Here is a 24,208-nt window from a genome sequence, read left to right as displayed (position 1 = left end):
AAAAGAGAGGAGGAGGAGCACGCGGAGGTGAAGATTCCTCCAGTTATCAATTCATTCATCAACTGTTACTTGTACTTGTTACTTGTATCCATCTATGAAACCCTAGAGTTACTTGATTTCCCCTGAATTCAAATCTCAAATGTATTTATTTTTACTGTTAAAGAGAGTGACACACCTTATTTAATCAAATGATGTGTGGAGGACTGAACATGACCTATGCCTCAATAAATAAAAAAATAAATGCATAAATACATGCATAAATAAATACAGGACAATATGCCTAGTGCATGAGTAAATAAAAAAGTACGAAACTAAGTAAATAAAAAACCACTGAAATAAAATAATGTTTAATAAATGCATAAATAAAAAAGTACAGAAATAAATGACTAAATAAATGCTGGAATAAATAAAAACATGAATAAATGGGACTTCCTACCTCATTAACATCTGGGCACAGATACAGAAATAAATAAATGTCGGTTAACAAAAATGTAGAATAAATTTAAAGCATTTATTTATGCTTTCATACATAAATTTAAGCATTCATTTATTCGTTTATTTATGCATTTATTTATTTATTCCTGTATTTATTTATACATTTATCTATTGTTTTATATATATATATATATGTATTCATTTATTTATTTATTCATGCATTTATTTATACATTTATCTATTACTTTATTTATTTATATATACATAAATGTATTTATGCATTGATTCATGCATTCATTTATGTATTTATTCATTTCTGCATGTATCTATTTATTCCTGTATTTATTTATACATTTGTTTATGCGTTTATTTATTGAGACTTGCCATATTTTGTCCTCCATTGCTCCGTGTGTTGATGAGACTACAAGTTAAATATGTTGCACATGCTAATGAGTCATTTAAAGGAAGGATTTATAATATTGCGCTTTCACCAAATAATCACATCGTTTTGGTTTTAGAGTAAAAACAGATAACAACAGACAGCTTCATGAGCAAACTACTAATTTATTAATTAGTTCACTGACGAGTTTATTCAAATGTAACATGGCACATGAATGCTTTCTTTATGTAAATGTTAACATCCAGTCTAATTAAAATGAGTGAAGCCTGCATAATCTGAATGGACTGAATGAAGCAGAAGCAGGTCAGCTCGTCTCATGGTTTTCATTTATTCGTTTGTGGCAAACAGCCCGAGTGTAAAGTTCACTCTCTGGATGAGTCATATTGAGCGAGTCTGGGAGTCTCTTATCCAGGGAGGTGGACCCCAGCGAGCTTTGCTGTTGACACAAAACAAGCCCTTCTGAGCTGAACTCAAGTGCTGCTCTCTCAGCTCACTGAAGTGTGCTAGAAATCCTGAGAAAACGCTGCGTGGATGAAAAGCTTGGCCATCACATCTGTGTCTGGCTCCACTCTGAATCTTGAGACTTGCCAATTCTTGCATTCCTTCCTCGTCAGTATCTGAGAGGATGAACATACCTTTCATTTTCTCTGTCTTGTTATCCAGTGTGTACAAAACATCTACACCATCATTTGTAGAGTTTTAAGATGTTACCAAATGTTCTTCTGTTTTGTTTCTTTCAACCTTTAGTCTCATTTTGTTTTAAATAAACAGTGGGAAGGAGCTGGGGCCGCCCCCGACCACCACCAGAGTCAGAAGATGAGAGGTAGTTGGCTTGTTAGTATCATGGAGGGATTACTGAACAGACCTACTGGGTACAGGCCCAGTGGCGCCTGGGCTAGAGGCTCTGTATGAAGTAACTGTAGAATCCAGAAGAAATGCAAAAAGACGCCAGATAATCGCAAAACAACTCCAAGGAGTTGAAAAACTACTACAAAGCGTCCCAACACTACTACAAAGAATAAAAAAAAGAGTCCCAAGAGTCCCAAAATGACAGCAAAGGATCACAAATACTTTTAAAAGAGCCACAAAACTACTACAAAGAATCAAAAAAGTGACCCTAAGGTCCTTAATAACCCCAAAGAATCGAAAAAAATAACCTAAAGAGTGGCAAAAACAAACGTAAAGAATTCCAAAATGTCTCCAAAGGAGTGCAAAACCACCACAAATGGTCACGAAACGATCACAGACTCACATACAACTACGGAGAGTCACAAAGAATCACAAACACGACAACAAACAGTTGCAAAATGTATTCAAAAAGTGTCAATACGACCACAAAGAGGAGTAATGTGGAAACATGCAGTTCTTCTGTAAATGAGATAATGATGAGCCAATCAAAACTGATTTAATGATATTTAAACATTAAAAAGCTGCACACATAATAACTATGCACGATAACGTGTGCTGATTGTGTGTAGTTCTGCAGATGGAGCTCGTCAGTAAAGCTTTGCGGTTTGTTCAGTTGTGTATTTTTGATAAGCTGCGATAAAAAGAGGCTTTATCTGGAATGCAGTACACACACTTTATCACACATATTGTAAAACACAATAACCACTCAAACAAAAGATTCTGTGAAAGTCAATAAGTGTTTTATATCAAAATGTTGTCAAACTGCAGAAATGCAAATAAATGGACTAGTTTGTGTTGTCTGTAGAGAGTTTGGAAGTGTTGAGATCAAAAAACACCTTCATGCTTCTGAAAAATGACAGAGTGAGAAAGTCCCTGAATAGATTTAACCAACCTAAGATCGATGTTTATGATGTATTTTATAAAATCTGTGCAGACTGTTGAACTGTTTGAACTTCTTCTTACACTTTCATAAGTGTTTTCTCTTCTATATAAATGTGACGTGTCTTATTTCCTCCACACAAATTCATCTTTTTCAATTACTTTTTACGCGAAATTCTCTGTTTCCAGCTTGTTGATCGGGATGATTTTCGGCTTTTCCTTTGTCCTATACAGTGAACTGAATATGTTCGGGTTTAGACCAGTGGTTCTCAACCAGGGGTCCGGGGGCCCCCTTTGAGTCTTGAGAGAGTTCCAGGGGGTCCCCAGAAACTGGACATAGTTCAGGTTCAGGATTTAAAAAGTGAGCCTAATGTGAGAAAGAGTGTTCTCGTTGTAAGTTTCACTTCTTCCTCGGTGGGTCAAAGCTTTGAAGAAATCACTTCCTGGTTGATAACTGCCGGTAGATTCACATCGCAGAGATTTGTGAAATTAGCAAACTTTTTCAAATCAAATCAAATCAATTTTTATTTACAGTATATGGCACTTTTCATACTTTGACAGCAGCACAAAGTGCCTTACAGAAAATAAAAGCAAAACAAAAAAACGAAACAAAACGTGAACAACAAAGAAACACTATGAAAACCCAAACCTCCCATCCCCAAAAATATACACACAGCGATACAGAAAGACATACGCACTCACGCACACACATACACTAGCGGTTGCTGAGGAGACATTTCTAGGCACCGAGATCTGCACACCGAGAGAAATCGCGGTCCCTGACTGCAGGGGGCGCTGCCACAGGGACCACCCCAGTCCAGGCAGACAGGAGGCCAAACACCACGGTGTAGAGCTCTCAAGCCACCCGAGCCAGGGCCGTCCACGGGACAGGGCCCCCCGTCAGTGGACCAGAGACAACTCCCGGTGTGGTCGCCCCCCCAGGAGAAAACACTGGAAAACCGAGGGGCTAAAACAGTAAAATAAGATAAAAGGAATAGAAGCTAAAAAAGAATAAAAGAAGCATAAAAGGAATTAGAAAGAATCAAACAGGTCAGTTAAAAGCCGGATTAAAAAGATGCGTCTTGAGCCTCTTATTTAAAAAATAAACTTTCTCTGCAGCCCTGAGGTTCTCCGGCAGGCCGTTCCACAATCGGGGGACATAATAACTGAATGCCGCCTCCCTGTGTGTTTTAGTTCTTACTTGTGGTATGTTTAAAAGGCCAACACCGGTCGATAGGGTAAAAGTATTGCAGATAAATAAGAAGGCCCGAGACCATTAAGAATTTTAAAAACTAGTAAAAGAACCTTAAAATTGACCCTGAAGCGCACAGAGAGCCAATGCAGCGACTTTAAAACTGGTGTAATGTGCTTTTGATTTCTGTTGTCAATTTCAGCCATAACTAACTAACATTTAAAGATCTATGTACAGTTAAACATGGTGGTCCTGCTGTTTATTTAATGTACTGTGTTGCTTCGCTAACGTCTGAGAAACCAAAACTAGTATTACTATTATTATAACACGACAGGTTGATTAGGTCTCCAGCCTAACGTAGTGAAAGTGTTCAAGCATCAAACAAACATTTCAGAGATGAGAATATATCCAGTTGTTCCTCGTCCCTGTTTGCTCTGCCCCGTTTCTCGACACGGACGTTTTTGTAAACAAACATTGCGATTGGGTCTTAATCAAATATGTTTTCAGATGAAGCGGAGTCCTATCAGCTGCGGGTCTGTGACCTAATGTGTATCAATGTAGGGGTCCTTGACACAAAGAAGGTTGAGAACCACTGGTCAGACATTTGAAAATCTCTCCTTAGGCTTTAGGAAATGTTGCTCGGTATTTCTTGCTAATATTTTACTTTTTATTGTATAAATTAAGAATTGATTAATTGACACTAAATCCACAGCTGCCGTCCTAGCAGTAAGTATCTTCTTTGTCGGCCAAGATAATAAAAATACCTTCATTTAGACAGCGGAGGCTTCTTTGAGTTTTTCTTTATTGAAAGTATTTAAGCAGTGCAATTAAAAATCTGCAGGACAAATGTAAGGTACAGTACTTAATTACAGCACAACATCAACAACAGACAAACACAAATACAAAGTGAACCTGAGTTGCAGCGTACTGAGTGAGAAGTACAGCGTCTGTAGTAATATAAGACTGTGGCGTTCTGCAGATAAAACAAATGGCGGATAATAATAATAATAACAATAATAACAATAATAATAATAACAAAAAAACATCTTGGCACTGGTTACTGTAAATCCAAACTCAACAAATAAAACTGATACACACACACACCACATGCAGTAACATCTGTGCACTAGACATGCAGAAATACACAGATAAAACTCATGCACATGCTTAAAAAAAGTCATAGACACGACTGCACGTTCTCCTTTGTGCACCATATTTTCTCAGCATCTTCCATCCACTACTGTTGTTTTTTTCCATGCAGTTATGATGAAGGATGAGCCAGACGTCACGTGGCTGATAGCAGAACAGTTAGCTTCTCCTGCGTAGCAATAGGACAGTTTAAAAGCACGGACCGGCAGTGCTGTGCAGGTGGAAGCTGGGAAACCTTGTCACACTATGAGAGAGTCCCTGCTCAGTGCAGTGCTCTGTTAAAGAAATACACCGAGAGCCACATGTTAGATACTTTGCATTCATGCTCATGCGAGGTTAGTTCAGCCTGGTGCCTCAAAATACTAAAGCCGTGTTAGTAGAGATACAAGAGTGTGATACAGATGTTTTTTGGATAATTGGTAAGCCAGTTAGTAAGCATTTGTAACACTGTCATGGCTGCAAGCATGACCAGATTACTATATTATACTGTACATATCTCATTTAAGTCACAAGTGATCAATAAAGAATTAAAAAAAAAGTTACAGCTAAATAAAATCATGTCAGAACTAAACTTACAACGATTCAGTGTTTAAGACCTTTAATCTTGTTCTTGAATCTGTACATTGCACAGGAGACAATCAGATTATGTACATAATACTGTAAAACGTTTTTCAAATGTCTAAATACAAAGCTGCCGTCATTCCATTTTATTCTTATTGTCAACAAATCCCATGAAAAGACCAAAACCGGTAATGTCTCGTAGTATTTTCTGACTTTACAGAACATTAATTCATCAAGTTATCTCAAGACACTTGACATATAGAGTAGGTCTAGACCACACTCAGACCTATTTAAGACCCAACGGATCCTCTATGAGCACACAGCAACATTACTCAAACAGGAGTAAATAGTGCATTTGTCGGGGACTATTTTCAGCTGCAAATTAATACATAGTAGTGCAGAGGACCCCAATCCCTGTGTACCTCAGATCAGTCGTTTATGAAACAATATGATTCAGCAAAAAAAGGTGAATAATACTAATTATTATTATTTCTGCATCTAATATAATGCTATGTGGAAATTAAGTTGAATTATGTTCCTCATAATTTCCAACATACGGACTTTTCACTAAGACAGCTCGACAGTACGCGAGGTAATCAGTATGTCATCACCACTTTTCAGCATTTACACAAAATCCATTTGAGACCCCAAGTGTTCCTGAGAAATCTACATGTGTTTTTTTTATAAAAAGTAACAGAGATCATTTAGTTTTCATCAACAATTTAGTTTTCACGCTACCCTTTCTCATTCTCTCTGCTCCGTCTATTCTCCAACTTGGTATTGAGGTGAATTTGTGTATTGGGAGAATAAATCAAAAGAGATCTGAATAAAAACATGTGAATGTGCGTGAACACCTTGATTTATCTTTATCTTCCTGTACTGATGGGTGAGCAGAATAATAACACTTACGGCGATAGTCTACGGGTGAAACAGTTTGACTCCCTGATGTTTTTATGATATGTTGAAGCTACATTAGGCTTTGGCTACATATGACGCTTCATTCTTTATCTGTTTTGGACTTCATGGGATTTGTTGGCACTGAGAAAAAATATAGAATACACAGACTGTAACTATTTACAGGATTTGGAGGCTCTTTCCTGAAGAGCTGCAGAGGAAGGAGGTCCTTGTTCCTGCTACAAGTAACTCACCAGGTTTCGGCTCCTGTCCCTGTCCTCTCGGCCCCCCTGTTGTTGTAGCGTGTGGGACATTCCCTGGTGGGGTCGGGTGTAACAGAAAGGCCTCATGGCTGCTTCAGTGGTCCTGTAGCGCTCTGCTCTGGGAGCCTCTACAGTGCGGTACCGGTCTGTCGTCGCGTCAGCCCTGCGGTACCGCTCCGCCTCCCGCTCAGAGTACGGAGGCAAAGGGTCCTCCTCTTCTGGACGGTTGCTGGGCGACCGGCTGTAGTAACTGTCGCTGCCCTTTCCTCTGGAGCTCCCTTTAGAGGGAGTGTCACTGTCCTCATCCGGTCTACAAGCACCTCTGTCCCCTCCCCGTCCCCTCGTCTTGCTGTCCAGCACGCTGCTGAGGAAGGCGTCGTCGTATCCTTTACTCTGGGGCGGCCGACAGGGGCGGTCACTGTCCCATGTGTCCCTTCTCTTCTGCGGTAAAGGCGAGGGGCTGCGGCGGCCCCAGCCATCATCTTTATCTCTGTAGAAACGCCTGGGGGGGCTGTAATCCCGCTCGTAGACCCGGTCCGGAGGCTCAGTCCGACGACCACGGGAGCCGTAAGACTGGGCGAAATCCTCAAGCTCGTCCAGGGAGCCGGTGCGTCCTCTTCTGCTCAAAGTCTTTCTCTGCAGGTGCTCTGAGTGGGGGTTCCACCTGCAACAAGAGCACAGAACTCAGCACACAGCTTGTATAATAATAATAATAATAATCATTTTTATTTATACAGCGCTTCTCAAGACCCTGAGACACATTTTATGAACAATTAGGTCAATATCAGAAAAATAACCTTGAAAACGTGCGGGACATGAAATAAAACAGTGAAAGATGGACCCCAGGTTTGGTGCTTGGTCCTGCATGGTGTGAATGGAGGTACAGAAAATTTATACCTTTAATATTCTAAATCTGATTCAACACATTATAACTAAAAACACAATTTCCCTAAATCCCTAAACTAAACACACAGTGGATTAAGTAACCGTAATTATACCTTCTGTCAAGCTCGTCGTCTGAGTGGTTCCCTCTGTCCCGCCTGGGCCTTCGACTCTGCGCAGGTGGAGCTGCTCTCAGCACCGACTGGTCGTCGAGGTCTGCGATGGGCGGGAGCGCCTTCATCTGCACCGTCTGATAGGTGTGTCTGAAGTCTGTATTCCCTCCATCATGTAGGGAGCTCAGCTCTGATAAGCTACTGGCTGTTGGGGCAGACACGTCAGCGGAGCGACATTTGCTGTTTTCACCATGAAATTAATTTGTAAAACATCTTTCAGGTACGTTTCCTGTAACACTGGAATACACAAGAGCAGTAAATATTGTACATAACCTACTTTCTGGTTTGAGGTGGTTGTGACTCCATAATCATGAGCACTGATTATAGCCGACTGCAAATTACTAAGAGAAGAAATGTCTCATGTGCCACCTCATCTACTTTAGATGATAAGTTAGGTGATATTATTATTTTCTGTATTGGCAACAAATCCTACACAACAATTGACAACATTGCCTGTGAAGCCAAAGCCTGATATAGCTTTTTATCTGTGTTTTAGACCTCGTTAATGTCCAAAAAGTATTGAAAAAAAATACACCAATCAATTTATGTTTCTCCATTACAATGGACACAGAAAGTTTACTATGAGTCAACCCCACATACACTGTCCTCACAGCACCAAATGTGTATTTACCCAAATAGACCCCAACAAATGTACTATTTACTCCGGTTTGAGTAACTTTTACTAAAAACTGCAGCTCTATGAGAAAATGACTGAGAGGACAGACTGGACCCGACAAACGAACCTCAGTGAGGACAGTTGTTACAAGATGAATGTAAGGATTAGATGAAAAGCAAGCACAAACCATGCACATAAAACAGGAACACATAAGCACTGTCACACAGCCACACAGATGTGAGACACTGGTCTAATCTGTGCAGGCTTACGTTTGAGTGCAGCCATCTTGTCAGAGGGAAACTGACTCAGCTCCTTCTCTATGTAGTACAGAACTTTCATTGAGTCCTGGTCTGGACTGGCTTTCAGTCGATAACCACTGCGTGCTGTGGATGTGGACACACACACGGATAAATGCAGCATGAACACACACAGGGACATAACCATGCAAGGACACACACACATGTAACACATATAAACATAAATGTCCGTTGCACGTTCTTACAAAGAACAACCAGACTCAAATAAGTTAATAGCAACACAACACAAGATGAGTGATGGTAGATGAAATTAGGGTTAGTCAAGTCAGTGCTTCTGAGGAAAATTTTGTTTTTTCGGTATCTCTGCACCTTATAAACACTCACCTCCAGCCAGGTTATTCTCAACCGAGGGGAAAGAGGAGATCTTTGGCTCCACATTGGATGAAGGGGCGAGAGAAACCACAGTAGGAACACCAGGAATGTAGTAGGGATACACAGGAACCTGAGGAGGCGGTCCACTCTTTGCCATCTTCCCTGCCTCATATACTGCACAGGAGAACAAGACAATAGTAAACCTTTCTAAACCTTTCTGTAAAGTAAAAAACAAAGAATGTGTCTTTAGTTGTTGTTACTCACAGTGTCGTGGACAGCAGCAGGTGTCAGGACAGCAGCAGCAGCGGACGTAACAGCAGCAGGAGTGAGGACAACACTGACACCAGCAGATCCCCAACAGTAACAGGAACAAGACACTGCCCAGGACTACAGATGCCACAAACGCCCACTCTGGAACATATAGACACACAAACACGTTATTACGTCTCCATTTGCGTTGAAAGGAGCCAGATGAGGTGGTTCGGGCATCTAGTAAGGATGCCCCCTGGGCGCCTCCCTAGGGAGGTGTTCCAGGCACGTCCAGCTGGGAGGAGGCCTCGGGGAAGACCCAGGACCAGGTGGAGAGATTATATCTCCACACTGGCCTGGGAACGCCTCGGGATCCCCCAGTTAGAGCTGGTTAATGTGGCCCGGGAAGGGGAAGTTTGGGGTCCCCTGCTAGAGCTGCTGCCCCTGCGACCCGACCCCGGATAAGAGGCTGAAGATGAGATGAGATAGTGGGACAGATACTTTAAAACACTGTTCAGATGCAGGTAAAATTGACCTGTCTGTGATGTTCTGGGTAATTTCTCTTGGTCATTTGTTCTGGTCCTTCAACATAACTTAACATGTGATTCTTATCCGATAAACCCTCTTGCTTTAAAATGTGGAAAGTCATTAATATTATCATCATCATTATTAGCATTTTTATTGTTATGTTTTTGTTTATTATTATTGTTATTATTATGATCCCCTTGTTTGTTTCTTTTTAATGTACTTTATTGAAATTTAATTTTTATTTTATTTTGATTATCATATATCTTTTTTTTTTTTGTATTATTTTTTTTATCATATTTACTCAGTGATTTATTTTCCTCCGGAGGGATGCTGGTTAAGAGAGGGAGGGTAGGGATTTTACAACTGTTATTGTTTGTTCATTGTTCTTTATCAATAATGACCAAAAACACAATTAATAAAAAATTTGAAAAAAACATCACTGTTCTGCTGTATCAACTTGCGTGTACCCCGTTTTTTGCGTGACTTGGAATGATCGCACATTTTGAGTGTACTCGGTTCTCGTTTTACCTCCAAATAAAGTGGTTCAGATCATCCGTCTAAACCAGAGGTCTTTAACGCAACATTTTTCGGCCGAGGACCCCTCAGCTGAAAGAGAGATTGAGGAGGGACCCCGTAATACAAATATACAATATCGAGTTGCACATTAAACTGGGCCTACAATAATGTGTAAGGTGCCCAAAGCCTATATGCATACCCTTTTATGGTCCATACAGTACTAAGCTATTAAAATCGTCTTTACCATTTACATATTTATATATTTACATCATGTTTTGATATTAAATATACATGTGGAGTGCACAGTGAATTCTCAAGTTGATCTGTATCTGTTTGTTTGTCTTTGTTTTTTTCACATATGACCAATTTATCTTTGCTATTAATATGTTGGATTCATGTTAATGTATATTTTTGGTGCTAAACACCCTCTGAGGACCCCCTGTTGAAGATCTCTGGTTTAAAGTGATCATCTGACCACTTGTATTTCTTGCACATTGTTGTATCAAGCTCGTTGTGACATTGGATCTCAGCAATTACTTTAGTTAATCATCACAATAATAATTGGTAGAAATGATGTTAAAAATCACACCTAAGTTTAAAAAAAAAAGAAACCAGACCTTTTAAAACAACACTGATGTTTCTGTCTCCCCTCATTGAGACCAGAGTAGTAAAAAAGGAAACTTCAGGAAAACTCTGAGCGACTATTATCCATCATCACATCTCTAAGGCATCCAGACCCTAACAAATCACTTCCTCAGGGTGTGCCCAAAAGACAAATCCACTCAAAGCCCCGCTCTAGGTCAACACACATCCTTTGTGTAATTTACATCATGACCGGAATTAAAATGTTTTTTTTTTTCTTTATTACTTAAATAACTGTCTATGTGTAATTTCAGGTTGGGTAAGCTGCTACATTCTGAACTTTTTCCTCATTTTGACTGTAAAGGCGTTTACATAAGCTCGTGAATATACATTTGTTAGTCAAAGAGAGTTGTGATAGGTCAGTGAGAATAAAACATGAAGAGGGGAAGCTAGAAGACGGCAGGCAGTGAGACGAAAGTGCAGGTGGGGCGCCGTACCTGGCATAATCTCCACTTCAAACTCAGGTAGGAGATCGTCCTGCTGACCTGTCCTGCCTGCAGAGAGAGGGAGAGCACAGGTGAAGGCCGGCAGAGGAAGCAGAAAGCAAGCGTCAAAAGGTCGGCAGAGTGGATGATTAATGTTCATGCGCTAATTGAAGAGGGAAAACTTTTCCCACAAATTATTCATCTCACATGCTGTCATGATGATGAATGAGGACATCTTTCAGCTAGCAGCATGGCTCTAGGGATGGTAATGTCGGTCAGTCCGCCACTTATGTCAGGCGGTGTATCCTAGCGATTTGGATGACGCTCTGACTTTCCTCTAGCGCCACCATCAGGATGATGCTTTTGGTTTTAAGGCAAAGGTCTCAACAATTATTGAAAAGTAAGCCATGAAATTTTGTACATATTCATGTGCCCCTAAAGATGAATTATAAAACCTTAATTTTTGATCTACAGTAGTGGCATCACATGCTTCAAATTAAAGATTAAAGATTCATTTATGCCTGAATACTTGCAAAACTAAACTAAACTTTATGATGGATGGATGGGATGTTATATTTGCATAACGTATCTATGTTTTCTTTTGCTCACCAACAGCCTTATTTAGCTTTACAAAAATTAGTTTGTGGAGGCGTTTGTGAATGTTTGTTGATGTTAGCTTTGAATGTGTTGTTGAGACAGAAACAGGTCTGGAAACAAAGAACATTTTCTTCTGATTTGTCCGTCTGAAAAATACAGTTTTAGTGTCAGAATGTTCTGAAGATAATGTGGCTTGTGAATGGGTCAAATATTTACTTCAGTGACTTTGGCTCAAAGAATTGGTCATTATCTGTGTTCACGTTCACTAAATACACTCGGGAGCTGCCGCTAGTCTACTAAAGAGGCGGGGCAGTGATGAAACCCACATGACACAGATACAGGAAATTACTCTTAAGTTGTGCCGTCTCGTTTCTAATGCTTCGTTCCAGCTGAACTCAGAGGTGGAACTGGAGAGTTCCCAGTTGGCTATATCATGGCGCCCCAACCTCGCAATCCAACATGGCGGCGACCAGCATCAACAGTAGGTAAAGCTGTAACAATAAACCGTTTATTTGCACTTCTGTCTTATTTGTGCCTTTATGAAATCACTTGTACACAGAGAGCTTTCCATCTTCTCTCCGTGGCCCTGTTGCTATAGTGTTTGTATGTGGTAAATACCACATAATGCATTCTTATCAATTGACATTGCTAACAGTGGCTAACCTGGCTAGATTCCCCTTACCCCGTTAAATACAATTGTTTTCCTGTCTTGTAACTGGAAGCAGCATAAACTGTCTCTGGTGCTTATTAGCAATTTTAGCATGCTGACACACTAAAATACCCTAAATCCAGAAGCACCACTAGCAAATTTCAATTTGTTCTGCCCCTGCCTCTGTGCATGAACTGTCTGGGCTCATTAACTTTGTCAGAAAATCCTGTATCACCAATCACATCTGTTATGGGCGGGCATAATTGGATGACGACAGTGCTGCGGCGTCGAAGTCGCCACCTTGTTTGTCTGATTGGTTGTAGTCGGTCGTAGTGCTATCCAATTGCGTGCAGTTGTATTTTAAAATGCATGCGTTGGTGACGCCCCCTTGAGTTGGGAAGGTCTATCGCTCATTGCCAGACCCTTCATCTTTCTAGATGTGGGTCTGGATTTCCAGGCTAACACTAAAATAAAATGGTGTTAAACATCAGCATGTTAACATTGTCATCATGAACGTGTTAGCATGCAGACATAATGATAAAATATTATGCAATAGTGTTTAAAAATAAAACTACTAAGCGGTGAAAATCAGTCATGAAGCCTAACTTTAGAGTTTAGAGTTCATTTTTAATCTAATTTTAGCAGGAGGTCAGCAGTGCTATATTTCTCTATTGAGGTGCACACCACCCATGTGCCTCTCTGGTGGCGTTAAAATTAGGCTACACACAAATTAGTGTACACACATGCAACATGCATACACACACATATTGAGATGTGCCAAGAGAGGCAGTGTGTGAGGACAAAGAGGGCGATTTATTAACTGGGGAACATAACGATTCTAGGGCAACAATTCAGCATGGGAACTCATTAAAAAAAAAAGGTCACACAAGTTGTACGGTTGTGAAACAATGTCTCTGGTGTGCTCCAAGATAAACAGGTCAAATCAGTTGACATTTCAAGGCAGCTAGAAAACTGTAAAATACAGAAATCAAAAGGGGCCGCAACAGGTGGGCTGAGACTGAGACACGAGTGCAGGTGTTCATGTTTTTAGTATTTGTTTATCTGTCAGAGGACTGTAATTACAGTAAAGACCAGTCTCTGTCTGGCTGCAGGAGTAGACTAAACACCCCCCTGCACCAGAATGTGCTGAGTGGACTGTTACTATAGGGAGAAGAAAACCCAGCGTACCCTTCACACCTGATAAAAAGAGTAATCCTGGTTCCTTGGCTGGGGCACTCATCTACATACCATGAAGCTCAGTAACACTGAGTAACCTGAGAGAGCCGAGGAGCTATGCAGCCCTGAGAGGGAGGGAGGCAGTGATGCAGGAATGAGTAATGGAGGAGAAGATTGTGCAACAAAAAAAAGGGAGAGCAGAGGGAGTGAGTGAACACCACAGAAAAATCAATCCAAGAGAAAGATGAAATCAGAGATTAAGGAGAAGAAGCATCACACCGTGTTGCTCTTAATACTTTGACATATTGGGGAATTTGCTCTCTGGCTGAGAGTTAGGGGAGAAGAGTCTGTACAGTAACTATGGAGCTGGAGCCAGCAGCTGGTTAGCTTAGCTTAGCACGAAGAAACAGCTAGCTAACACGTTATATCTCTTTTCAGAAAAATTAGTCCAAAAGAAAAATTATATCAGAGATTCGGGAGATGGAGGGAGAAGAAGCATCACAGCTTGTTGCTTTATACTTAGGTGAGAATGACACCACTGATGTATCTGTACAGTAAATCTGCTTAGCCTAGCTTAGCATGACGAAACAGCTAGCTAACGCGTTATATCTCTTTTGTTTAATACGTATAAAGACAAATAACCAAGTCCAGTTGCTTTTGACTGAAATTGCTTTGAGGATAACGATGACCTGGACAAATGAGAACATTCACAGGCTTATGTACAAAGAGTTTAAATTAATAAAAAATTTGAGGTTATGTCATTTGAGGTTATTGCAATTTAAACAAACAATATATGACATGTAAATAGGTAAACTGGTGTTCTATTTCTTTCAAACACAGCTTTGGTGTTTACAGTTTTATTGCTTTAAGCTAAGGTAACCGGTTGCTAACAGTCATTAGCTTGATATTGAACCGAAATATTCAAGAGTGGTATCAATCTTCTCATTTAATTGTTGACAAGAAAGCGTAAAAGTCCAAAGGAGGAAGTCCATGTCCAACTATAACTTTCAATTTTGGTGTATAAAATGAATGTGAGATCCCAAAACTTAAGGAAATGCTAATCTGACACTGAGGTTTTTTTTTTACCCACTTTCTAATTCCAGCTTCTTCATTGCAACATGGCAAAACCAAACAACCCAGTGTAGTCTTGTTATTCTCACACGTTTAAACCCCCCTCTTCTCTCCTGTGAGGTGATAATAATCAGATTAGTGCTCAGTGGAGGAGGGCTATATGAATGAGCAGACTCTAATACTACAAGCAACATCAGGGTGAGTCAAAGTTAAAGGAATAAACAACATTTTGGGTAATTGTTGTGAAAGTTTAGCTCCCTCTTCTACATTCCTCTCTTTACGTCTTCACCAGCAGCCGCAGCAAACCCTTAACATGCCCCAATCTCCTCTGTTAAAAGCACGTTACCATGACAACAGCTTAAGGAGTGGCTTTGGCAACAATGGTCTCCACAGTTTGTCTCACTGAGCGGAAGCTATACTTAAAGAGAGATGCTGTATCTCTGACTTTTAGCACCAAAACGTTAGCTGTTCATTGTTTCGGAGCTGTATGAACCTGGACGTTGTGTGTAACTGACCTCAGATATAAAGTACTGTCCAGTAACAGACAGTAACAGTGCCGGAGTACATTTACTCAAGTACTGAAGGCTACTTAAAGTGTAATTCTGCCGTATTTGCATCCCATGGTCTTTTTCGGCATGAATATACATCCAATAAGCCATTGGCACAGTTTTTTTGCGTTGATCACCTATTAACATAGAAATCCCGGACAGTCGCTAACAACCATCCAAAACAACTTTTTTTAAAGCTCTAATACTGCTCAAAATAACACCAAACCTCTGCAGTAGCATGACAAGAGTCCTTACACATAAAAAATGATGCACCAACAACGTATTTAGAGACTGTTTTACAATGCTACAAGCCTTAGCAGCCGGCTAAATCTGTATTGACAGGCAGTCCAAATAAGTCCATCACTAAAGACACTAGAGTTCAGTTCAAGGAGGAGAGTATTGAACTGAACTCCAATGCAGAGCAATATTAGTGGTTAAAAAAAGACGTTTTGGATGGTTCAGTGCTCCGCCCCCAGATACTCAGTGTTAGCCACGTCTGGCTGTTATTGACCGTCAGGGATTTCTCTGTTAATAGGTGATCAAAAAAACTGTCTCGATGGCCTATCTGATGTATATTCATGCAGAAAAAGACCGTGGAATGCAAATATACAGGAATTACACATTTACAGTATAATTTTAGGGTATTTTACCTGAGCATCGCCATTTTAAGCTATTCTATATTTCTACTCCACTACATTTAGAAAACAAATATTGTAGTTTTTACTCCACTACATTTATTTTTATAAAGTTGGAGAGTCCGATTTTAAATACAAAATATACATCAACTAATTGATGTATAATTAGCCCAGTTTACCTTATATTAGGTAACACAAATGAGTTGTTCCTTTACCAGCTGCAACATTTAAAGGCCCTGAACACCCACACAGGTGTTTTCAGTTAACTAGCTGATTGGACCTCCACTCAGGACTGTGTGGGTGTGTCTGTGAATGACACAGTTAGCTACTGTTAGCTTTGTTTCACCTGTTAAGGCCAGACAAAGAACACCCTTATCATCTTAGTGGTAGGCGGACATTTATGACCTCATTAATCCCCATCAAATTCTTATCAAAGCCCCGCTCACCTTCAACCCAAGCAGAGGTCTGATCAGCCAGAATAACTGAAAACACCTGTGTGGGTGTTCAGGGGCTTTAAGTGATGTACACATTAATATAACAATTAATACAATTAATAAAAACAAATATAAAATGGACCATATTTCATAATGAGTACCTTCACTTTTGGTACTTTAATTTTGATGATAATACTTTTCTACCAAAATTTTGTAACAAAGGATTTCATTACTACTTTTACTCAAGTAAAACATCTGAGTACGTCTTTCACCACTGGACACTACGGGTCAACGCAGAGCAACAAAAACCTTCACGATATTTAGAGAGAAACTTTCCCCAGTGGCTCGTGATCAGCCTGAAAGTTTGTTTGAGACTTTATCTCACTAATTTAAAAAAAATAATAAGAATGTAGTAGGCATACCAAGCACCAGTAGCTCCAGCTGAGCCTCATTCTTCCCCTCCAGATCATCAGCAATGACGACTTTACAGAAGTACACTCCGCTGTCGCCCCACTGCAGCTCCCCGATACGCAGATCAGCTTCTGCACAGAGACCAGAGAGGTTATATATGTGCTGTAAGAGGTGAGGGATGAGATCATGTTCACAAAGCAGGTCGGTCTTTGATTGTTGCATTGGTAAACAACTAAATGAATTACTTTGTAAAACTGCTTTCAGTGCAGAACACACCTGTGCTGTCATGTGTAGATGATGGGTTCAATACCAGTGCTGCTATGATACCTGAGTTTAGCACTATGGAGTTTTTCTATTTGAGTCCTTTTTGATTTAAGAACATAAAACAAATGTCTCAAATGTTAAAATGAAACAGTCATGGTGTTTTCTTGGTTGTTACCCAGAGCACAGCACCAACAGTTTAAATACACATGTAACTTGACAGCAGTTAACGTGGATTCAAGCTTCTGTCAGTGTTTATCATCACTTTTTGTGGTACCAAGAACAAAGACACAAAGCATTTACATGTGAAAAACAAGACAAATACAATTAAAAAACAGTGGTTGTCAGCATAAATTCTTCTTCATTTTTCCCACTGTCCTGAATCACGTCAGGAGGGAGTTGTTGAACGTAGTGTGTTCTACTGACACATCTGGATAGAAGAAGGGTGTTTTTTATTGATAAGGTTTGAGGTTTTACAAGGAGCCTTACATGAAAAGGAGCGAGAGCAGGAGGTTGTGTGTGTGTGTGTGTGTGTGTGTGTGTCTACTCCATTGTGAGACAAAGACAAAGAGGTTTATTTAAAGAACAGGAAACACAAAGCACAGTCAGCTCGGATCCTGATCCTGAGTGCGTTGGTTAGGCAGCTGCAGAAACTCTTTCTCCCTAAAGGTGGGAAGAGGGTTTATGTAAACCCTGCCCCCACCCTCCTAACTATTTGCCATTTTCTCTCCATCTCTGAAACCCTTCGCCAACATTTACACATGTTTAATTGTGTTTATTGTCAGATTTTCTTTTTTTTTTTAAGTCTGTCCTCCTTTTTGAGGTTGCTTTGCAGTGTATGCAGCTGTTGCCAATGCTGGAATAGCAACTTTTTCTGCAGGATTTTCCTCCATTGAATCTTTCCATTGCCAACTGAAGGGATGTGCACTAACATCTTGTAGAACCGCCAATAAATTGCTGCAGGGAAGACTTCTTTTTGGAAAGCTTTTTATCATCTTCACAAATGAAGAAACATATGCTTTTTGAAGCATAGCGGCAATCGCCATAATATACAGTAAGTAAAAAACTAACGTTAGGCTATAGACAAACACCCCCACTAGCTCTCAGCTGGTTTCACTTGTACACCGGGATGACGTTTGTAGATACTTGTTAGCAACTACCTTTTACACATACAGGCTTCAAAATTCCCAAGTGGCGTACATACTGATTAATTTTATCTTGACAAACAAATTTCTATAAACCCCAGGCTTTATTTAAGACATCTAACCAAAGACCCATTTAAAAATCCAATGACACTGACGTGTAAAAACGCTACCTCACTTCCAGGTTTTAGGACTCATTCCTGCAGCACTCTGTAGGTGCACACTCACTCTGAAATGACCTGTGATTGGCCAAAGGCTCCTGTCATGGGCTAGATTTTCTTAAGTCTGAAAACAGATCAAGAGGAGGTGCAGAAGTCTACTTTTCTCTCAGACACTTGACACACTGAAAATATATTTTGGATTTTTTTCCCCAATGAAAAGAAAACTGCTAGTTCCAGCTTTAATTCATAACTCTAGGGTAAAAATAATGACATTACTGTTAACGATGGCGATGTCTCTTCCTTTGTAGTGCTCAGCCAGCGTCATGGAGGCTCCCTGCGCTGAGGCCACAACCCGAACTGTTCGGCCGTTGTCAGAGCACTCCAGGTGGGACGTGGCGCCCAACTCAGAGGCCTGGATGCCCAGGCTCTGGGGCAAGGTGAAGGACTCTCGTGTGCGGTCTCGACAGTAGGACTTGTACCACCACTGCACCACCGGGGCCTGAGTGGAGGCTGTTTGGTACTGACACGGGAGGACCACGGACTGGAAGAGCATGGCGAACCGCTGCTTCTCCCGCACTGTGACATGCACACCATCGCACACACACACTGACAAGAGAAGAAAGAAAGAAAATGGGAATCAGTGTCTGCGTAGTTACAAAGATTTATACAAATGTACTGAAGATTTGTCCGACTCCTGGACGCGTGATCTGACCGTTCAGAGAGTCATGCAAATGTTGATGAAAGGTTAAAATGCGTGCAGCAAAGTTCAAACAGCATCATCAGCTTTGAGAAATACCACAGCAATCAACACCAGGCAGATTACTCACTCATCTCATACCCTAAAAATCTCTCCCAGTATAACCATCAGACGGAAAAACACTGAGTTTACTTTCCACTCATGATTTCTTTCAACACAATTAAACAAATAGACATATAATGTCAGAAAATAGTGGGGAAAAAATATAGACAATACATTATCCTGGAGCCCAAACTGACATTTTCAAGCTGCATTTCGTGTTCAACCAACAGGCCAAACCCCAGATATTTAGTTTATAATGATATAAAAGGAAGAAAAGAAGCAAATCCTCACATATGCGATGCAAATGTTTGGCATTTATGAATTACAAATAAGTTTAAGACTTGTAATTTCAACCCTGACTGACTGAGTTGTCAGTTGTAAGTTTCATGTATCTAAACTAATGCAGAATAATACAGCAGCCCTGTAATTAGACCTGCTCTAATGAAGGTTACAGGTCTAATGTCCAGCTTTTCTTGAAACAGGTTGTGAAATACTTGAATTTAGCTGGTGTGACACTGAATTGTGTTATATTAAGAGCCGTTAAGAGCAGTTTGTAGTGGATTTATCTGTCAATTATTTTTTAATGAATCAATTAATGGTCTAGTCTATATAGTAAAAGTTAATAAAACAGATAAAAATGCTCAGTATCATTTCGTAGAGCTTTAAGGTGTCCAAAAAACAGTTCAATAGCTAAAGATATTCACTTAGATATTCAAACAAGACCAAGAATGGTAGCATATCTTCACAATTTAGAAACAGGACTTTGGAGGCGCTTTTGCTTTAAAATCTAAATAGTTTAGGACATTTTTCAGTTTCTCTGTCTGTAGTTTTAGTCAAATTTAGTAATTGATATAAATGAGGTGAACAACCTTTTGCAGGACTGTTGTAATAAACTACATAGTTTTATCTGAGTGCAGACAAAAGCAGGTTAAAGACAGGAAGAGGATGCCGATTTCGTCTTGGCCACAGAAGAAACAGCTGTGCCTCTTCTTTGTCTGCGTGGATGATTCACTGCACCGGGGAGATATTTAGCGTGATATTAAAACAGGAGCAAAGGCAGAGATGATGTGTGTGGAGGGGGGCTCCTCTGCTGCTCTGTATCAGGGTCAGGAAGGTCAAATTCCAGTGTGTGTGGGGGGCTGGGGAGGCCTGTGGAGAGGCAGGGGGTAGTCATCACAGAGGGAGGGGATGGAGAGGTCGGACACTCGTGGGTGCTTTCTGCTAGTCATATTAACTCTAGGTGGGGCAGGAACTCATTCTAAACATTTCCCAGAAAGACAGGAAATCAAAACAGAAACAAATCCACCAGCCTGACTCTCCTTAGGACCGGTTATCATGTTTATCTAAAGTGGACGCTTTTCCTAGTTTCCTTCTAACGTGAGCCAAAGTCTGCTTATATCCAGGCCACCAATCGGACGGCAAATAATCAGTTTCACTCGATCCTGTTTGGTCTGTGAAATGTTGGGAAGTAGTGGGTAAAAATGTTTTTTTGTCTGACCAACAGTTCAAATGTCATGCTCATCGTCAGATTTCAGTTTACAATATTATTTAAACAGACAAGCAGCAAATCCTCACATTGGAGAAGGAAGAACCAGAAAATAATTGTGATTTCTGCTTGAAAAATGAATGAAATAGTGATGTGAGGTTCACGAACAAGCCAATTTTTCTCAACATCTCTTTGCTTCGAACAAAGGGAAACGAGCCGTACTTGGTGAGAGCTTTTCTTTCATGGATGTACATTATACTTCTTTTGTTTTATTGCAGAAATAAAAAGTGTTGTGATGCAGGAACGCCGGCATTCACACAGACCAACCAACGGTGGCGTAAAGCGCTGTCAATCAACCACTGCAAGCCGACCCGACCCACAAACTGCCACCAACAGTACGACTGTAGAACAAGTGTCAGGACAGAGATGAATTGGAGACCCGTGCGGGTGTGTGTGTGTGTGTTTGAGAGAGTGCCATTCACACAATCAGCGCGCGTAATAAATGTGCAAGGGCCCCGAAAAAAACACTACGTGACAGGGGGTAGACATTCAGTCTGGACATACTGAACAGGAGGTGTATCAATTTCAGTTCTATATCGAAAATCAAACGAGCTTTTAATTTTACATATCAAAATCAAACGGGATAAATGATTCCCACATTTTAAATATATCTTCCAATTTAATGTGGCCTTAGTGTGCTATATAAAAAAAAATATGTCATTTATATCACACTTGATACCATACCACTGTACAATCGGAGGCGCCTTGTGTTTTTCTCATAATCTGTCCATTGCACCTTATATTAGTATGTGTTTACATTTGCACTACAATTAGATCGCTTATTTATACATTTTCATTTTTTAGGTGTCTTTTATGTTATATTTTTATATTACTGTTTTGATGTATATGTGTGTAATGCTGCTGTTAGACTGCAATTTCCCAGCTTGGAAACAATAAAGTATTTCTATTCTTATTCTACTGCCTTGACTTTTTAGAGAAGAAAATGAAAATGTGTCTTATCCCATCACTATCCTGGTGAATCTTTCTTTAAGATAAATAACAGTGAATGATGGAAAGAACGGAGCCATGAGGCCCGGCTTCCTATAAAGAGCCTGAAACTAATAAAGGTTTATCAAAATAGTTGGAATTTGTTATTATGATGTTGTTTCAGCTCAAGTTCCAAGCAACTGTGTTAATGTTTTATGGACGAAAACCTAAATAAATCGAGCGTTTAATGACAAGTCTGGTCAGATGAGCATCACCAGGTTATCTAAACTTTATCAGCACATTTCCACTTAATCACACTGGTGGTGGTGATGGAGCCAGATGACTTTTACAGGATAAGAGGACAGCAGGAGGGGTCACAGAGCTCCTAAATTCCTCCCACGAGAGAACTCTGCTCTTCCCTTTGTCTCATTTTTTCATGGACCAGTCCATTGTTATAGGGCTGAGCATAAAATCCCCCCTCTCCCTCCTCCTCCTCTCTGTCCCACTTGAGGAGCTGAGAGGGGGGGAGGAGGTCCCAGACTCCCAACCAATGAGAGCATCAGACCTCCTCCAGCTGGGTGCAAACAGACCAATTAACTTCTAGAGATTTGAACCGAACCGTTACTCCATGAAAGCCATCGGTCTGAGGTGAGAGGAGCTTTGAACTAAACTGCTGATTACATGAAGTTTACATCAGGTGTGACTCACTGTAAGGTAATGAGCAGGTAACAGAGGCAGCAGACAGTCTCCTCCTCCACCTGCACACACACTAAAGGCCTCGTTTCAACATCCACCTCCCTCTAAAACAGTGTGAGTATGCCCTTAAACAGTGTGCAGCCACAAATGTATTCCAGGTCAGAGCTCTGCTGCTGCATGTTTCCTGAACACAGTGAGACCTTTCCTCTCCGGAGCTGTCGCATTTCCTGCTTTTACTGTGTCGTGCATTCCTTCACATTGACTCATTAAACACTGATAAGGCTGAATAAGAGTCTCCAAGTTGGAGACAGTGTTTCAGTGCAACTTTACAGCAACACTCGGAAAGTCTTTGATAGTAAAGATCTTTTTTTTTGTCAGGAGTGATTTGTTTCAGATCTCTTGAGACCTGATGTGCACTTTGTGGTCAATAATTATAGTTTTAAAGGTATACTTTTATATGAAAGGGTTGCCACTAATGTTTATTTTCATTTTTGATTGATGCCAAGTATTGTTGTCTATAAAATGTCATAAAAAAGTGGGAAACAAAATGTAGTAAATCAAAAATATGCATTTTATTATCATTTATAATAGATAAATGACAAAGAAAAAACATTAAATCATCACATTTGACAACCTGAGAACAGGGAATGTTTGACATTTTCGGCTTGGAAACTGACTAAAGCGATGAATGGATTATCAGAAAAGTTGCAAATAATTTTTCTGTTGATGGATTAATGGCTAATGTACTTCGGTGCATTGCACCTTTAAAGCAGCCTACAGCTCTACCATTACACATTGTAGCTACTTGAAAACAATATTGTATATAGTTAACTGTAGATTAGTGGTGTACAATACAAATAGGTCTAAAACAGACAAGCTATTAGGATCTAGATATAGAGATAGAGTATCCCAGGCTATCAACACAATAGAAATCAACACAATATTGCAGACTGTAAATCCCAGAAGGATCATTTAGGTTGTCACATGAACCAACCTGTCCTTTTAAATCGTTAAAAGCAGGACAAACCATCTCTATAGTGGTGCATACATCTCGTTTGATCCACCTAAATACATGTAAACCATGAACTGAGCACTTTACTGAGTCACACGGTGCATGCTCTGCGTTTATAGGATCAACCTGTTGCGCTGTCGTCGGTAAGACGGCACATTTTAGTAGAGAAGACATTTTTAGAGAAGGGAATGAGACTTACCCGATGCTCCCAGTAATATAGCCAACCGGTAAAAGTGCATTATACAGTCCGTTTTACAGTAAAGTGCAGTTTATCCGCATGTTGGTCATGCTGGTTGTCCGTTAACTGCTGCGGTAAACAGGACGCACAGACTGCGACTAACGGGACTGTACCACTTCAGACAGAGGTGAGTCCACACTGAGCACTGGGCGCACGAAGGTCTACCACTCATCTGCTACAACCGTTAAAAAACAAAAACAACACAAGCGTGCCCGGTTGTTTCTGGAGTTTTAATTTTTATTGTTGCCTAAATTGAATGATCTGCAGCGGGTGCAGCAGCAGTGCGACACCGGGCACGGTAGAGAGGTCTGAGGTGGAGGAAGGAGGGGGCAGCTCCATGATTAAACCGGGTCAGACTCGGCTGTGAGATTTTTCAGGAATTTTACTGCACACACACGGGCTACATTTGACCCACTTTCTTTATTGAACTCGATTTGAATTTGCTCCATACGTTTTAAATTCAAGGGGAATCATTTACACACAAAAACACAAAGAAAAGTTGCACAAAAAGATCACTTTTAAGTATCAATTCAATACAAAACTCACTAAAACAAAATGCAAAA

At 40.3% G+C, this 24,208-nt stretch overlaps 1 protein-coding gene across 3 annotated transcripts; it reads right to left on the bottom strand.

Moving 5' to 3' along the window:
* Positions 1-4,642: 4,642 nt before the first annotated feature.
* On the bottom strand, positions 4,643-23,738 carry LOC310953300 (immunoglobulin-like domain-containing receptor 2). 3 transcript variants are annotated; one of them, XM_083922277.1, is made up of 9 exons: positions 23,607-23,738; positions 18,704-19,033; positions 16,875-16,994; positions 11,355-11,411; positions 9,247-9,393; positions 8,995-9,156; positions 8,623-8,736; positions 7,681-7,882; positions 4,643-7,346 (listed from the first exon to the last, which is right to left on the bottom strand). In XM_083922277.1, the coding sequence occupies exons 1-9, from the start codon at positions 23,644-23,646 to the stop codon at positions 6,659-6,661; spliced, it is 1,860 nt and encodes a 619-aa protein (XP_083778403.1). In that variant the 5' UTR covers positions 23,647-23,738; the 3' UTR covers positions 4,643-6,658. The 3 variants fall into 3 exon arrangements, with proteins under 3 accessions (XP_083778403.1, XP_083778405.1, XP_083778404.1); XM_083922279.1 differs by lacking the exon at positions 8,623-8,736; XM_083922278.1 differs by lacking the exon at positions 11,355-11,411.
* Positions 23,739-24,208: the final 470 nt, after the last annotated feature.

The sequence above is a fragment of the Echiichthys vipera genome (assembly GCF_963691815.1).
Source record: "Echiichthys vipera genome assembly, chromosome: 10".
Taxonomy (NCBI): domain Eukaryota; kingdom Metazoa; phylum Chordata; class Actinopteri; order Perciformes; family Trachinidae; genus Echiichthys; species Echiichthys vipera.
Note: the sequence above shows the minus strand (reverse complement) of the source record. Positions and strands in the feature narration are given on the sequence as shown.

Excerpts from the sequence above, each read along its gene's own strand:
- LOC310953300 (XM_083922277.1), bottom strand. The coding sequence starts at position 23,646 with ATGCACTTTTACCGGTTGGCTATATTACTGGGAGCATCGG. Across the intron at positions 9,157-9,246 it reads CTGCTGCTGTCCACGACACT|TATATGAGGCAGGGAAGATG; the intron begins GTGAGTAACAAC and ends TCTCCTGTGCAG. Across the intron at positions 7,347-7,680 it reads GACGACGAGCTTGACAGAAG|GTGGAACCCCCACTCAGAGC; the intron begins GTATAATTACGG and ends CTCTTGTTGCAG.